General features: G+C 41.6%; 1 protein-coding gene across 1 annotated transcript in view; it reads right to left on the bottom strand.

Moving 5' to 3' along the window:
• Positions 1 to 2,509: 2,509 nt before the first annotated feature.
• Positions 2,510 to 15,996, bottom strand: part of LOC139728886 (uncharacterized) — a 51,241-nt gene continuing 37,754 nt past the window's right edge. The window contains exons 18-23 of the mRNA XM_071639822.1: positions 15,518 to 15,663; positions 14,696 to 14,960; positions 13,697 to 13,945; positions 12,793 to 13,112; positions 10,602 to 12,068; positions 2,510 to 7,168 (exon numbers count right to left, since the gene is read on the bottom strand). Coding sequence (XP_071495923.1) covers positions 5,561 to 7,168; positions 10,602 to 12,068; positions 12,793 to 13,112; positions 13,697 to 13,945; positions 14,696 to 14,960; positions 15,518 to 15,663 — 4,055 coding nt within the window. The 3' untranslated portion in view covers positions 2,510 to 5,560. The remainder of the gene's footprint in view (positions 7,169 to 10,601; positions 12,069 to 12,792; positions 13,113 to 13,696; positions 13,946 to 14,695; positions 14,961 to 15,517; positions 15,664 to 15,996) is intronic.

Below are 15,996 nucleotides of genomic sequence, written 5' to 3'. Positions count from 1 at the left end.
CTGGTAGTTAGAAGTGGCCAGAAAGAATAACATAACCCAGGCATCCTCATCAAACCACCACCCTCCCCCCCCCCCCCCCCCCACCAAAAAAAAAAGGGGGGAAAAAAACCCCAATCAACTGTAACAAGACAAGACCTGAAGACACACAAGCACATCACTGAAGAAGAAAAAAAATGCACAGTCAACCTTGCCCATTTTGAATCTATTTGGACTGAAGAAAAAGCTTAGAAATATAGACAATTCGACTTACGAGGAATTAAAATCAGTAGAATATAAAGAGAAGAGGACTTTAAAAGACCAACGACTTGGGCAGTTGAATTTCAACTTATTCGAGGTTGACTCAAGCAAGATTGACTGTAAGGCTTTCTTTCCTTCCCCCCATCTCTCTTTTATTGGGGGGTAAAACTGTGAAGGGATGCTTCCTGTAGACTCTGTGTGGTACAAACGTAACAAGTACATACATTGTACTTTGGTACTTGAAAAGGATCAGAAGCCTTGTCTCTCCCTCCATCAAAAAACAAAAAACAAAAACAAAAACAAAAAAAGAAACAGAAAAATACAGCACAAAAAAAAACAAGTACATTGCACTCCAATTATAGCGAACACAGTCATAGCAAAATTTCGGGAGCAACAAAATAGAATCCAGGTCCCAAAATTATCATCTAAATGCATCTTTGAAAACTATTTGTTCGGCTACAGCAAAAGAAAACTGCCGGTCCCGAGGACTTCGTTATAACAGGATTCGCCTGTAAATACAATACCAAAGAAGGAGTTATAAACCTATCTTAGCCTAGGTGGTACTGCTTACTATGATAGAATATGGATGTGATATCAGATGTAAGCCTATTAATGAACTCATGTAATAACAACTCTGGTTAATTTTAGTCAACCTGAAGTTATGAAATGTCTGTAAATATTGTAAATAAACAAAGTGCAATTTGTTTGGTATTTTCTAGAAACATTGAGCATTTCCCTGTGTGGTTTCATTTTAATGGTGTTGAAGCGTGGTATGGTGGCTTACCTTGCTACATGAGCAGTGGTTCAAAGTTTGTATGCAAGCTGCCAGTTTTGTTTTGTTTGGCTTGGGTTTTTTTCTTTCATCCCTTAACCCCTCTGCTGGAAGTGGCCAGGGTGAATATTTAAGCAACTTTCATTTTCTTTCAAAAAAAAGTAGGACTGCCTATTCGAGTAGACTTAATGAAAGAAAGTCCCTCAAGAGTAACTATATATTACCTTTTTTGGTATTTTACTTTGTACACCCTAAAAAGAATGAAACACAGAAAACAAGTTTTCAAGTTGGCTGTAGTAAAATTGGACGAAAAGAATGTTTAGAGAGATTTCATCAGAATTGAACATATTAAGTCAAGGAATTTTAAGTTTCCAGTGTTTTCATGAATAAGTGAAATCAGTCACAACCATGAAAATGTACCGACATTGGCAGAGATGATGATGTCATTACTGAACTGGGTACAGATTTTTATATTAATTTCATTTTTAGACATAAAATGTGAAGAAGATACAAGATTTGTACATGTAGTACATGTACATTTCATACTTGTCTTAGGTCCAAGTATGATGAACTTTTTTTTTTAAAAAACTTGTGTGTCTTTGTCGGTCTCACACAATATTTCTGATAACAATCCAGGCCAAATCATATTTTGTTTTTACCCTTTGCAAACTATGTACGTAGAGTACAAATATTAGTAACGGGTAATCATGGTATGCCAGAGTGTAATCAGGTGCATTTGAGTGTGAAGGTGTTTTTTGTTTTGTTTTTGCATTTTAGTGAGTTTGTGAATGTGATTATGTGTGAATGTGTGTGCAGATTGGTTTTGTGTGAATGGGAAGGGTGCGAGTCGCTAGAGTGGCTGAAGGCAAGAGGTACTAATTCAGCCAAGAGGATAACAATCAAGTCTTGGGGTAAAGGGGAAGGGGATATGAACAGTTTTGGTTGGTAAGCATAGCCAGCACACATGTGCAATTACTGGGGTTGTTTGCATGAATAAAATGATCAAGAGATGAGGGGTAGAAAAACATGGATCTTGTTCCATGATGTATTATCATGTGTTAGACTTTAGTTTACTGTAGGCTTTTATGTAATGCTGTCTTTGCACGCTCAGTCTGATGAAGTTGATCAAGGTGAATACAGCTGTACACTTGTATTTCATTTTAAGTAATTTTAACATGGTTGCAGATTTTGAATAACCTTCTATTTGTATGAATCTCTATAGAATCTTTGCATATTTTTGTGCAATCACGCAAAATAAGTGAGTAAGATACCAGCTGCCATTATTTGTGTATTGTTTACTGTTTCTTTGTGGGTATGATTTTGATGTTATCAAATGAAATTCAAATACACTGTACATACAAAGAACCCCTACATGGTGTATAAACACAAAGACACAAATACATTACATGTATACAGGTTTAAAATAAGCAAGCATAAATTCACACCTGCACATACGACACACCATCAATGAAAGCACAGAGATATTGGTTGTGTTTTTGACGCCAATACTGGACGAATCAGGAATTGCATTTTTTATTCAATAAGTTTTTTTTTTGATGTGTTTTTTTCGTTTTTTCATTTGTCACGTCTCAAGCTCGTGTGAGGCACACAAGGTTTCTGTACGTACACACAATATATGTACAGGACTTCCAACATGCATGACGCGTAGTCAAAAAATCATGGCTCCGATTCGAAGTCAAGACAAAATGTACAGCGCACGTCGGGCATTCGTTCCATGGTAAAACCTTGTGAAAGAGTGTTTTCCATGCCAATACATACATTAGCATCAGTGCAGTGACAAGAAACATAATGTGGAGAACAGATGGATTACAAGAGCTTTGTCCAAATTGAATAATATGTATACACATGCAGTCCAACTTAGCAGACACGTGCTATGCTCTAGTTTATCATAATATACAATACATATATTCTTAGTCTTCGCTCAACACGTTTCCTCCCCATTATAACAGGTGGGAACATTATGTGCTTGAGTGCGCATCTAACAACAAAACTCTACAATGGGCAAATGCACTTTGTACTCAGAGCGAGAGAGAGAGAAAGATCATAACGTTCTCAGAAGCGCTTACAAGAGAAAATCTACCATGCACACTTATGAGCATTCTCTGTGTAAAAGACAACATAATAAATATTTCAGCCAACTGTGGTTGGCACCAAATGTATTAACACATGTGTTTCTCTTTTCCCTCACACAAACTTTGAACGTGACGGAGGAGAGACCTTTTAAAACAGAAATATCTCAGTAGGAAATATGACTATGCTATGGCATTTCACACTCTTTCTCTTCTTCGAAGACTTGAGAACAAAATTACCGTACATCAACTTTGTAGTAGAACCTCACACTATTAGTCCACATTACATTCCATCACATCAAAACAAGAAAAATCTACTAGCTGCTATTAAATTAATATCAAAGAAAACATGACATATTTAAACTCTTCTGTGTAAATTGTGTACACTGGAGAGAGCCGTCTCAATTTCCTAGCTCCATGAAAGAGCAAGGAATGTCTCTACAAATGGCATGGCTCATCACATGAGTAAAAAAAAGCAAGAACTACAAAAGAAACTTTTAGCCATCAGCTAAGCCTGATAGTCTGGTGTAAATGATCTACTACTTGAGAAAGGAAAATGTACAGAGTATTAACACAGGCTGATGACAGCAGAAATACCATTGGTATTTCATTCAATGTACGTCTTTTTACATCAATGCATTAATGAATTTTGTAACCAATAATACAAACCCTGTGTTTGCATGCCCCTCTCTGGGGCACAGCAAAACACAGATAGCAGGTACCTTATAACAACTGAGATGACATTTTGTGTAACACTTGTCTTAAGTTTGAGAGTTCACCAATGTACAGTGCTCCAAATGAAAACATGAATGTACAGCCACACAGACAATGCCCCATGGGTGCTAAACAGTCAAGAATATTGCATTTTTTTGTACGGAGTGGGAGACTGGTGTTACAAACAAGCCACATATTTATCCACAACACCATGCTGCAGTTTGAACAAACTAGGCATTGAATGCTACACAAATGTCTCTGATCTTTGCCCTCCTAACAAAAATTTCCAGACACAAATCTCCTATGTATGTTGGGAGAAGAGATGGAAAACACCCACACGAGACTAATCAGAAAATTAGTCACTTAGCATATTAGTCTCTACCTTCAAATATTTACATCAAATATCTGTACAAGTATATACGCATGTTCGCTCTTACACATGCAAGCACAAGTATAGATGTAACTGCTCACAGTTTGGTGAAAATGCAGAAAATATGATTTGACAGAGTGGGTACCTCTAAGTTTTCTGAATAGAGTGGAATACTTGGTGGCAAAGTGACATGAAAGAATTCTGATAAATATCTGATAACATCTCTGAGACACATGTACGTCTGTACAGTCTACATCAAATCATAACTGTCGTACGCTCAACTCAGTTGCTATGGCCAAGCTACAGAAATCAACAAACTTGAATCTAAATAAGCAACACAAACGCAAGGGGAGTACTCCAGTCTAGAGCACTTTACAAAATAAATACAAGAGCAACGCACAACTGCTCGCCATTTCACCCTTCCAGTAAAACCTAATACTACCTTGGATGGAAGCTACAAGTGATAAAAGAATGGATCTCCACAAATATCAAAAACGCATACTTATTTGTTCACACCTGCAAACTTGAAAGAACATCACATATGAAACCTCTTATTTTACCTTACACTTGTATCACTGTTTGGTTTCAAGACAAAACTTCCTCTAACAGAAATATTTACAGTGACTTAATATTTCAAAAAATACAGATTTTTCTAAATCACGTTTTCAGCTTGAATAACATCTAGTGCAAGTAAACTACAATACCATTAACCAGTGTACCATTGTCATAGATTTAGTAATATATATACTCCATACAGGATACATATGTTCTTCTGAATAATGTGTCAAGACATCAACGCAATGGCTACGGCCAAAAGTTCTCACACGAGTCTCACAAATAAACTTTCATCTGACAATTAAGGTCCTTTCTAAAATCACCAGCTGACCAAATATGCTTGAATCGAAGTAACTCTCAGTAACACACACCTGAATAAGAAGGTTTCAAAGACCAACTTAAAATCAGTGATACCGTACATACCTAAACCAGCCATCGGGCTGAACGGAGACTATTCATTTCACCGAGAATATCGCCACGTTCCCGCCAAGCTGTCACTGCAAGCCTTGTCTGACATCTTTCTGCAGGGTCAGTGGCTCTCTGCTACATCAAATCAATGACACATGCACCAATGTTCTCTTACTCCAGCAGCTAGGAAATTCCAGGAAGAGAACACGTTTCCTTTCTTCACACATTCCGCTCCATCTAGTCTTGTCTCATCATAGTGTTCATCTCACATTCTTGGGAGTCCTTTGGTTATACTCAGCATCGGACCAAAAGCCACTGCCATTGCAACCGACCTTGGGTAATCTAGAAATCAATTCAGTTTTTGTCCATGACTTTGCTTCCATCTAACAAGTTCTCTGTATTTTCCTAAAGCTCTTATTTGTCACTTTCAGATTTGTCAGCATTTTCCTTTGCCTCTTGGTTGTTAGCCTTAGCTTCCTGGCTCTTCACATTGCTGAAGAAAGCCTTGGTAGATGCCAAGAGATTCTCTCTATCCTTGATCTGAGCTGCTTTCAGCTCCTCAGGCGTCATCTTGTGATCAGGGGCCGTCCTCCTGCTAAAATGGCTGGGTGGTTTGGTCAGCTTGGAGAGCCCTGGCAGCCCCTGGAGTGACTTCTTGCCCGACTGGAAGCCACTCTGGCCTGCAGAAGACTTCGAGGCCGGACCAGACGAGGATGTCCCTGTCTGCTGGCTCTGCTGCTGGCCCTTTGGCACGGGTGCCGAATGGGAGCTGGGAGCAGGAGGGGGCTGGGTCTTCAGAGGAGGCTGTTGGCCCGTTGGCACTTTGACGCTGGCAGCACTTACAGGAGCCCTTGGCGGCTGCTGCTGCTGCATAAATTGTGATCGGGGAGGAGGTGGAAATGGAGGCGGGTAACGAATTCCCATCATGGGAGACATCATCCTTGGCCCTGCCTGGGAGAACATCTGAGGTGCCATACGGGGGTTGTTGGATCCGCTCCTTGCCACACCTCGTGGAATAGACAAGGCTGGGGCTGGAGTAGCACCAGCAATTGATGACTTACTAGAGACAGACGAGGTCTGGGGTGGCGAGGTGGAGGCTTGAGTGTAGACAGGCTTCTGGCTGCTACTACCACTGCTGGACACGATGCTGGCCACAGAGTAGGGCAAAGCTGCCGACAATGAAGGGGAGGATGCAGACGCTACAGACACTTCCAAAGCAAGTTTCTGCTGCCCTGAAGCCTCCATGGACAGAGCCCTCTGAGTATCTGATCCGCTGAGCTTTGCTTGAGCATACATTTTTCTGTCATCTACCGTGTAGGGCCCGATGGATCCTAGGGGCGCTCCATACCCAGATGGTTTATTGGCCAAACTCTGCTCATACAGCTTATGGCTGCCGATTCTATTAGTGTAGGTGCTGTGTCTGTCTTCCTGCGGCTTGTTGCTGCCATACGCAATGCTGCTTCCCATTTGCCTATTAGGGCTGAACGGCTTGGCATCAACGTGCTGTGAGAGGTTGCTGCCACGATTCACCAGTGGCTCGCTGCGGGACAGCAAGTCTGATGGGAGATCCACCACAGACTGCCTCTCATGGCTGAACCCTGATGGTATGCTCCTTGTCAAGTGCTTGGGCTGTGTGCCGATATCTCCGTAGGCATTCCCCATGGGACCAATTGGGTGGATAATCTGCTGGGAGGTCTGGTAGCTGGGCTGGGCCAGTGGATACTGGGAGGAGATAGTGGACTGGGGAAGCTGGATGGACACCTGCTGCATGGCTGGGACAGAGGCCTGGAGGCCTGTGGAGCGACTCCCCTGCAGGGTGTTGAAGAAGTTGGTGCTACCAACCTGGGAGTTGGCTGCAGCCACTGGGGCTCCCCCGCTAAAGAAGGAGGTGTGCTGGCCCTGGGCAGGGTGGTGGGATGGGGCTGCTCCTGGGGTCGGGGTGGGCTGCATGGCCCCCGCCATCAGGGTGTTGGCTGTCATAATGCTAGGCTGCTGAGCTCCAAGCTGAGACGTGGCACGCTGCTGGAGGAAAAATAAGGACACATGGTCAAAGAGTGTCTAGTTTAATTTACTTCACATACAATGGCAGAGCAATTACCAACACTGTAAAAGTGGATCTTTTCGCACAACTAATTTTTCGCACTCGGCCGGGTAAAAAGAATTTCATGTGTTTTTAATTCCGTGGAATCAAGACATCAACTACTGGAACATATGGGAAGGAAAAATATTTGCGTGCTTTTATTTGGGCGTTAGCTTCTGGTTGTGCGAAATGCGTGAAAATTCAACTCCACAAAAATTTCCACTTTTACAGTACGAAGTTTCTTTGTTCTGTTTTTAGAAAAGGAGGAGGGGGAGAGGTGGTGAGTAAGGCTACATTTTATGGCATCCACAAGTATTTGGTACATCAAGAGATTAAAAAGACAAAAGGTGATAAGCACAATCAGGGTATGCAATCATGACTTTCTCACTTTAAAAAATTGTAACTTCTAAAAGAATGCACCAACTGACTTAAAAATTCACATGCAGCATGCTAAGACATCAGTGATCACATGTGGTAAGAAAATAGCTAATTTCTTCTCATTTACTGTTAATTATTAAAGGTTAATTACCAAAAAGTCCCCCAAAACCCACGTAATGCGTCAAAAAAAGCGTTTTACAACTTACGTAAAATCAAGATTTGAGGTCCATATTTTAAGTCTACCCCCATGTGTTTGGTATCAAGTTAATGGATTTTTTCCTGGCATTGCTTGCATGCAATAAAAAACAGTGGTTCTTTCAGCTGGAGAAAGTTATAAGGTCTGAAGTCCCATCCTGGTAGGAGTGTAATGCTGGCTTATTTTTGTGACATTGTGACCTTTTAACCCATGCTGTACAGCTATACATGGAGAAACAGCTTATTTTTCTGCTTTTCTGAAGACACACTACAATATGGTGTGCTGTTTGCCAATAAATGTTAAGCCAGTTTTGAGTTTTGAGCCATTTTCAAATGCTGAGTAAAATAAGTGCAGCCGTTTTTCAGTATTTTTCAGTGAGGTATATCCTAATTTGACTCCTTTAAAGACTTTTTCCCCTTATTGAATATCCTTGTTTTTTTAACCACGAATTGTACATATGCAGAAATCTATTGTGTGAAAATTTTAGCAAACTTGAGCAATAGGAACTTATTTTTTTATATTTTTACAAATTGCTGAGCATAAAAAAGTGCGATATACGCCCATGTTATACTGCATGAAGGTCATATGATAAGTGTTCAGTGTTCATATTTCAATGCTTGTTCAAGTTCTAAAGATATCATAAGCAAAAACATAGTATTTTGGCTTAATATGTCATTTTTTGACTGTCACAGCTTGGATATCAACTCAGGTCATCATAAATCTCACATTCATTCTTCTATCTGTGTTTACAAATATGAGAATTGATCCAAACACTGTGCGCACATTCAAGGTCAAACTGTACAGATAATTTTTTGATGAAAAATATAATATCTTCCAAAGTACCAGCCCTAATTTCATAAAAATTTGTAATAATGGCCACTATATGTGTGTTACCTATTCCTGAAATTTTTGCCTCTTCACTCTTTGGCAAAAGTGAAATATGATAAAATATGTAAAAGTGGTTTTATTTGAATTCAAAGTAATGCCTACAAAATTGATCATCCATTCCGAGAAGTGAAAATATGAAATTCATTCATTTTTTGTGATATGTCATGGCTATGTGCTGGTGGTGAATGAAAGGGATATTTACATGTATCAGGAATATCTAACAGCAATATCAGATGAAAAAAACATTCTCCTTTTTTTTTATGAATTTTTCCAATATATTAGTCATTTCAATGTAATTCGACACCCCTAATTTGAATGCTAATTTATGCGCAGTTTAATGCAAAATTTTGACTCGTTCTTTACATGAAATGAAAATTTGAACACTCAGCTACAACAAACAACAAAAAAAGCATTTCCCCCCCCCCTCGACGTTCCGCGCGATGTATCGCAATCGCAAAAAGCTTTCGCCGCGACGTTTCATGACTTTTTTCTTTCGAGTCTCGCACATCTTTTGACACCAAATTTGCGACGCCCGGGCGCGCGGTTCCGAAGTTACACATAAATACGTACATGCATGTCAGACCAAAAATTGCTCAAAAACATGAATTCGTGTACAATTTCAATGAAACTGTGCTTGCAGGCAAATTTCATAAAAGCATAATTATTTTGGTGTTTTATTGATTAAAATCAATGAATAACATATTTTCTTGTTTGGAGCGATGTCGCGAACAAATTTCATCGAAAAAACAATGAAAACATAAAGTCGAAAAACAAGGAAATACATAAGAAATTTAAAAAAAACAATAAAATACTTAAGAATTTTTTCTGATATCACAATTTTTTTTCATTACATTTGCTAAGGACACTAAAAAGAATATTTACACAAAAAATGTGCCTGTTTTGAGCTTTATTTTGTGATTTATACCAAATAGTCTGATTTCATGCATCATTATGCATAAATTAGCATAATTCAGCATAAATGAAAAATTAACTTCATGATATTTTAGGTTACATCATAGGCAATGTGTGTGCCAATTTTCGTCGCGATCGCGCAGTCGACGGCCGAGATCTGGAGGGGGGCCTGGGAGGCCCCCCCCCCCCCCCCCCCCCCCCCCCCCACCCCTGCCGGGTCTATCAACTACCTAAATAGCCCGGCCTAGTTAGGGTTAATCTGTATTCATTTATCTCTTCCTAACCATATTATTCTTTTTGGAATTTAACAAACAAATTGTGGCTGAAAAATCATATTTTACCATCATGACCTTTGCCCTTGACTACATATCTTTATCACCATTATATTCATATTTTTTCCCCACCAAATCATTTCATCATTCAAAAATCCAGGCTGATATGAACCTGACATGTGACCTTTTATCATTTTATGTCAGCAGTCACGTTTTAGAAACAACTATCCACATACTTCAATCTTTCCAGCCACATTATATCACAAATGGTGTCATAAGTTGAAGTTACGACCAGAAATGGTATTTTTTAGTCAGTGTGTAGCAGCATTTGACCTTTGGGGGATTTTTGCCTAATGGCAAATCATTACATCCACATCATATGCAGCATATATAAGTCAGTATTTTGAAAGTCAACAAACAAGATCATCAAAAATTGTGATAGCAAAATCTAGGCGCGTTGGACAGATCCAACAACCATAAAAAAAATATATATATATATATTATTGCTATATAAGTTTGTTTTTTTTCTGTAAGCATCAAAGAAGGCGAACAAACAGTAAAGAGCATTTACAATTTCCAGTCTAGCAATGATTATCATACAAGGGTTAATCAGCAATCCGCTCAATCTTCTTGTTATAAAATTGTTCATACATTGTAGCTGCAGAATTGTCTAAAGAACTCAACTTGTTTCCTATTTCACATACTGAGAAAGAGTTTTTGAGTTCTCACCTGGCCATACATGTGTGATGGCTGGACTGCAGGGACAGTCGACACAGATCCAAAGGGAACACTAGCCACTGTCTTGGTGAGACCGGTCAGACTCCCACCAAACGTTGTCTGGGGCTTCATGATGACCGATGACGTGTGGCCGGATGACAGGCCGTGATCGTGGCTGGCCCTGGTGAAGGATGGAGAGCTGAGACTGATGAAGGTCTGGGACTGGACAGGAGGTTGGGAGAGGCTGACAGACAGCATGGGAGCAAAGCCAGCCTGCAGGCCTGAAGGGGGTGCTGGCTGACCCTGGGTGGGGACAAATCCTGTGGCAGCTGCCTGAGGGTAGGACTGGTGAGTCTGCTGCTGGGGTGCACCAGGGGCAGGAGACGATGGAGCCAGAGCCGTGTTCTGGTTTAGCCCAAACTGGAGGCTCCCAGACTGTGGCTGGATCACTGTGCCTTGGAATGACGCTGGAGTGAGGAATGCAGGGGTGCCCGGGATGAGGCGGGACGTGTCATGACCCTGGAATGAGTACTGGCCCGATGCACCTTGCGAGAGCAGCGACTGCGAGCTACCGCCAATGCTGCCCCCGAGACTACTGCCGGGAAGCGCCGTCGCTCCACCAGCTAGACCACTGCCCAATGAGCTACTCATGCCAAAGGGTTGTGCCAAAACCACCGACTGCTGATAGGTCTGATGTTGTTGCTGCTGATGCAGGCGTTGCTGATCTCCACCGATGTGCTTGTTTTCATAGCCTGTGTGACTGACCATAGATGACTGCAGCAATGTGGCTGTTGGGAAAGAGCTGTCTGAGGTAACTGCAGGCATGTTGTACAACGACAGGCCTTTGCTGCTGTACACAGTGGAGGCTAGGACTTCCGGCGGTGATTCCGCTGGGACATTCGCCGTGGAAAACTGGGCAAAGCCCCTGCTGCTCGGAACACTGGCTTCCATTTCGTCGGTGCTCAAACTCGCATTGACATTCAGGGAGGTGAAGGAAGCTGACGTCGGGACGTCATTCTCAACGAGATCCACATCACTCGATGGGAAGCTCCCAAATGTGATGCCAGACGCTCCACTGACAGGCAGCATGCTGTTGCCTGCATGACCCAGATGGGAGCCGGCTAGGTCCCCCCTGGCTGTGGCCTCCCTGCTGGTATCCACCTGCTGCACATGCTGCTGCTGCTGCTCCCCAGATGAGACAGTTGTCATGGAGTTGAGAGCTTGTGATGATCGGTTGCTCTCACTCAGGCTGGGTTGGGTGGGCGGGGCACTCTCCTCTTGATCCCAGAAATTTTTGGCACTTTCAATCCTGATGGTCAGCTCATCGGTTGCAGCAGTGGACGTTGGTGACTGGACATTGCTCCACTTCTGGTCAGTCTGGAGGTTAGGGGACTGCATCATGCCTGTCTGTCCAGAGTGTCTACTGGGCGTGCCGTGGGGGTGAGTGCTCTGACCAAGAGGTGCACTGGTTCCAATTACCTGATGGATAAAAAGTACATCATGCTTAGGGTTCTTTGCGATGAAGAATGACAACAAACAAGAGCAAACTCAGCTTTTGACAAATATGTCAGTGTACCTGAATAAGCATTAGCTCTCTTTCCTTCCCCTTTTTCCTGAAGTAATAAATTAGCAGTGTCACAAAAAAAGGCATTATCTTGAGGATGGAGATTTCAAATTTTGACCCTGTAAAACTGCATGAAGTCTCCGCAGAATTTCTTTTCAATGAGCTTTAAAAACTAAATTGATCATGATTCAGCCATTTTACGTACATGTAGTCCAAGTGGCCTATTTTGCCACATGGAAGTGAAAACATAAAATGAAAACACTGCATGACATAGTTGAAGAAAGAAATAAGAGAGATGGTACCATGATGTATGTGCATGACAGTTGAATGAAAGAGGTTGAATCTGAGGCAGAGACATTGAGAAGTTGATTGCATCTGACCTCTTTTATATGACATGATGTATAAATGTGCAATATGTAAAGATAACAAATGGTCTATAAAAATACACAGCATACTCGTCAGTGACTGGTCATATGGAAATACTAATATTGCTAGCAGCGATATCATGTCACTGAAGATAATTCCAGAATTTGACTGGCTGTTGACAGGGCTTGAATGAAATATATATTCATGTAGACCACATACTATAACAAATTTTGCCAAAATTTTAACAAAAAGGCAATATCAAATGATACTGACCCCTGCAGACTGTGTCATGTCCACTCCAAGATTCCTCATGTTTGCCTCATCATCCTTCGCCGCTGCCTGGTCCATCCGGCCAAGCAGTCCGTCTGCTTCCATGCCTCCCACATTCATGTAGCTCTGACCGTTGCTGGACACTGCCACCTCTGCCACACTCTGCAGCCCAACCGAAGGCAGACGTACGGACGTGGCCTTCATGTCCGATGACCAGTCCGGTTGAGAGGTGAGAGGAGCAGCCATCGATGTTGCATGTTTGCTGGGCTGGCTGACAGCATTCATGTACTCCGACACCATTCGGTTTTCTGCCTTGCCTTCACCTGTTGTGATGCCATGAATAAGAAATCAAATTAAAATCAATGAGCAGTTTGGTGATGTGACAGCATCTTACAAGAAATGAACAAGAACATGTTAAATTTATTTTTGCATGCAACTCTTGACCACCACTATAACAATGAAATATATCATGTAGCACTGTCAACAAGTTTCATATCAAAATTTGGTTACATGGTCAAGTAGTTATTAGATTTCTGGAAATGACATTGTGAGGACAGAAGACCACAAGATCATTTTTTTTTTTAAGTTTCCATTACAAATACAGGATGTGATTGATGACACCAAACACTAAGTTTGATCCTGATACAGGTGAACTTGCCATGGCATTAACAGATCTATAGCACCCACCTACCATTATATGGATGACTAAAAGCTATCTGCCAAGAATACCTAGTTGAAAATTAACCTCCAAATGTCAGCATTTACAGCACATGTATTACAGTTATGCACATGGCATGGTCAAATGCTGAAACTTGGCAATTGGTAAAAGGCTGCAATATCAAACTGTAACACAAAGGGACATGGGAAAGGTCAAAAAAATCAGAGGAAGAGATTATAGAAAACTGACCATTAGGGGAGCTCCTCTGTGAAGGGGGATTGGAGGCATGGTGGTCACTGTTCAGCTCCACGCCACTGTCATGCTGGTCACTAGTGGACTCGGGCTTGCCCTCGGTACCAGCTGGCTTGGACGTTGGCATGGCCACGGACGCCATACTGGTGGTCACGGCTGATGGCTGGGTCTGGGAGGCAGATAGCAAGGGTGGCTTCTCCCAGGCATTGCTTGTTGGCGGCGGCGGAGGGACAGATGCTGCTCCAACTGCACAAAAATACAAATCAGGGGTCCCAAAATTTAAATGTTAACTACTGTAATTACTAAGCACTAACATCCCTATCTTCTTCTGCATTTTGTGGTCAGCCAGAGTACAATAGGCACACAGAAGTGAGACAAGTAATCCACAACTTTCCCAAGCACTAAATCGAAAATAACATTTCCAGCAATATTGATCCACCAAGCTAATGGTTTGGGGGATTCTTCTTGACCAAAATAGATTAGTCACTTATGACCAACATAGATTAGTCACACACGCATATACACCCAGCAGCATAAGGTGCAGGGCGCTTTTGCAGGAAATCAAAAAGCGCCCTGCACCTTATGCTTTCAGGTGTATATGTGGGTGTGACTAATCTATGTTGGTCAATAAGTGACTAATCTATGTTGGTCATTAAGGATCTCCAAAACCACTAGCTTGTTGGATCAATGTTGCCAGAAATGCTATTGTAGATTTCTAAGACTTATCTACACCTCTTTGAATATGTATGTGTACCTCAGAAGATGTCCATATTATTCTGATGCTACTATCCAGATAACGGCAGTACAAAAATCATGACAACAATTTTTACGTAGTCGTGTTATGTAATCAGTCTTGTTATAACGCAGCACCTACATTATCTGCATCACAATAACGTGACAAAGAGTGTATTGTTGAGGCACATGTACACTGCTAAAAAGGTTTCCCAGCAATAACACAGGCAGTTACAAATAACATGCTTCTGAAAGAGGACTTACCCTTTCTCATGGCAGCTGTGGTTGCCATGGAAACGCCTGGTGTTGGTGTCCCCATAAGAGGAGCAATGTTCTCTGTGTTGATGTTGATTGGCTTTGTTCCTGGCGCCTTGTTCAGGGTATTTGTGCGCAGACCAGACCCGATGGGGGAGGCGGAGGCAGGTTCCTTGGCGCTGTCCTTGGAGGCAGCCTGGCCACGGAGGCGGGGAGGAAGCTTCATGTTGGTGCGCTGCTTCATGGGCGTGCCTAACTTGGGCTTCTTACCCAGCTGTAAAAAGAATGCATTTATGGTGAGTATCAAGGGTGGTGCACTTAAAACAGAGAGCAGCTCCCATATGTGTGATTAACAAATAAACCCAGATCAAATGACAAAAATTCAATTCGAAACTATCACAATGATCAATCTTGTCTGCAAAAACTGTCCTCAGTGCAGAAAGCACTTTCTCATATCAATGTAACTACTCTTGACTTTTTAGAATTATTTACAATGACAAATTTTCAAACCATAATTACATCATACAAAATAATTATCATTTTTAGTAATGCACATACAAAATGTCTTGACGCAAGAACTCGTCTAACCCACATTAAATCAAATTCTGAGGGTGGAGACAACAAAGAGAAAAATAGGATGCAGAGCAAGGAAGGATTCACACAAGGTAACATTGGAAAAAAAAGTCCTACGTAATTAAAGCAGTTTTTCTCGAGTTGTGTTTCATTCCTGCTTTGTGTTTTATTCCTGCCACACCTAACAACAATAAAAACTTCTGTGACAATCAATAATGCTGGTAGCTCAACACTGGTATGAATGAATGAATCACCCACCTCAGAGAGTGTTTCCATCTTCTTGCGTTCAGACTCTGCTGCCTTCTGCTTCTTGGACAGGACGGGCTGAAAGCCTGCATCTGGTGTCATCAGCTCTTCAGGATCCTCAACGATGACTTCCGGCACATCATCCACAACAACGACACCTGTATGGGAGCAAATACATAACATTTATGACATCAACCTTTACTGCACAGCATTTCATCATGCACGTGGTGGTGGGTGAAAAGCAGCCTAAATGACCTAGACTCAGCTGAATGTGACGCTTTACATGGTGAAAATATTGTACTTCACCAACATTCACATTTTGATATTCAGTTTGAAAATCTGCCAATTTGCACAAGACATTTGGAAAGGGCTTCGAAAGTGTGAAAATTGAAAGGAGTGATTTTTTTTTTTTTTTTTAAAGTTCATCGGATGTGACATGACTCCCAACTAATAAGCTTGGTAGATATGAGAACCTGCATATATAAGCTCAA

This window comes from Diadema antillarum, unplaced genomic scaffold (genome assembly GCF_040938485.1).
Source record: "Diadema antillarum isolate AM-2024a unplaced genomic scaffold, OU_Dant_1.0 seq00000204_RagTag, whole genome shotgun sequence".
Lineage (NCBI taxonomy): Eukaryota > Metazoa > Echinodermata > Echinoidea > Diadematoida > Diadematidae > Diadema > Diadema antillarum.
Note: the sequence above shows the minus strand (reverse complement) of the source record. Positions and strands in the feature narration are given on the sequence as shown.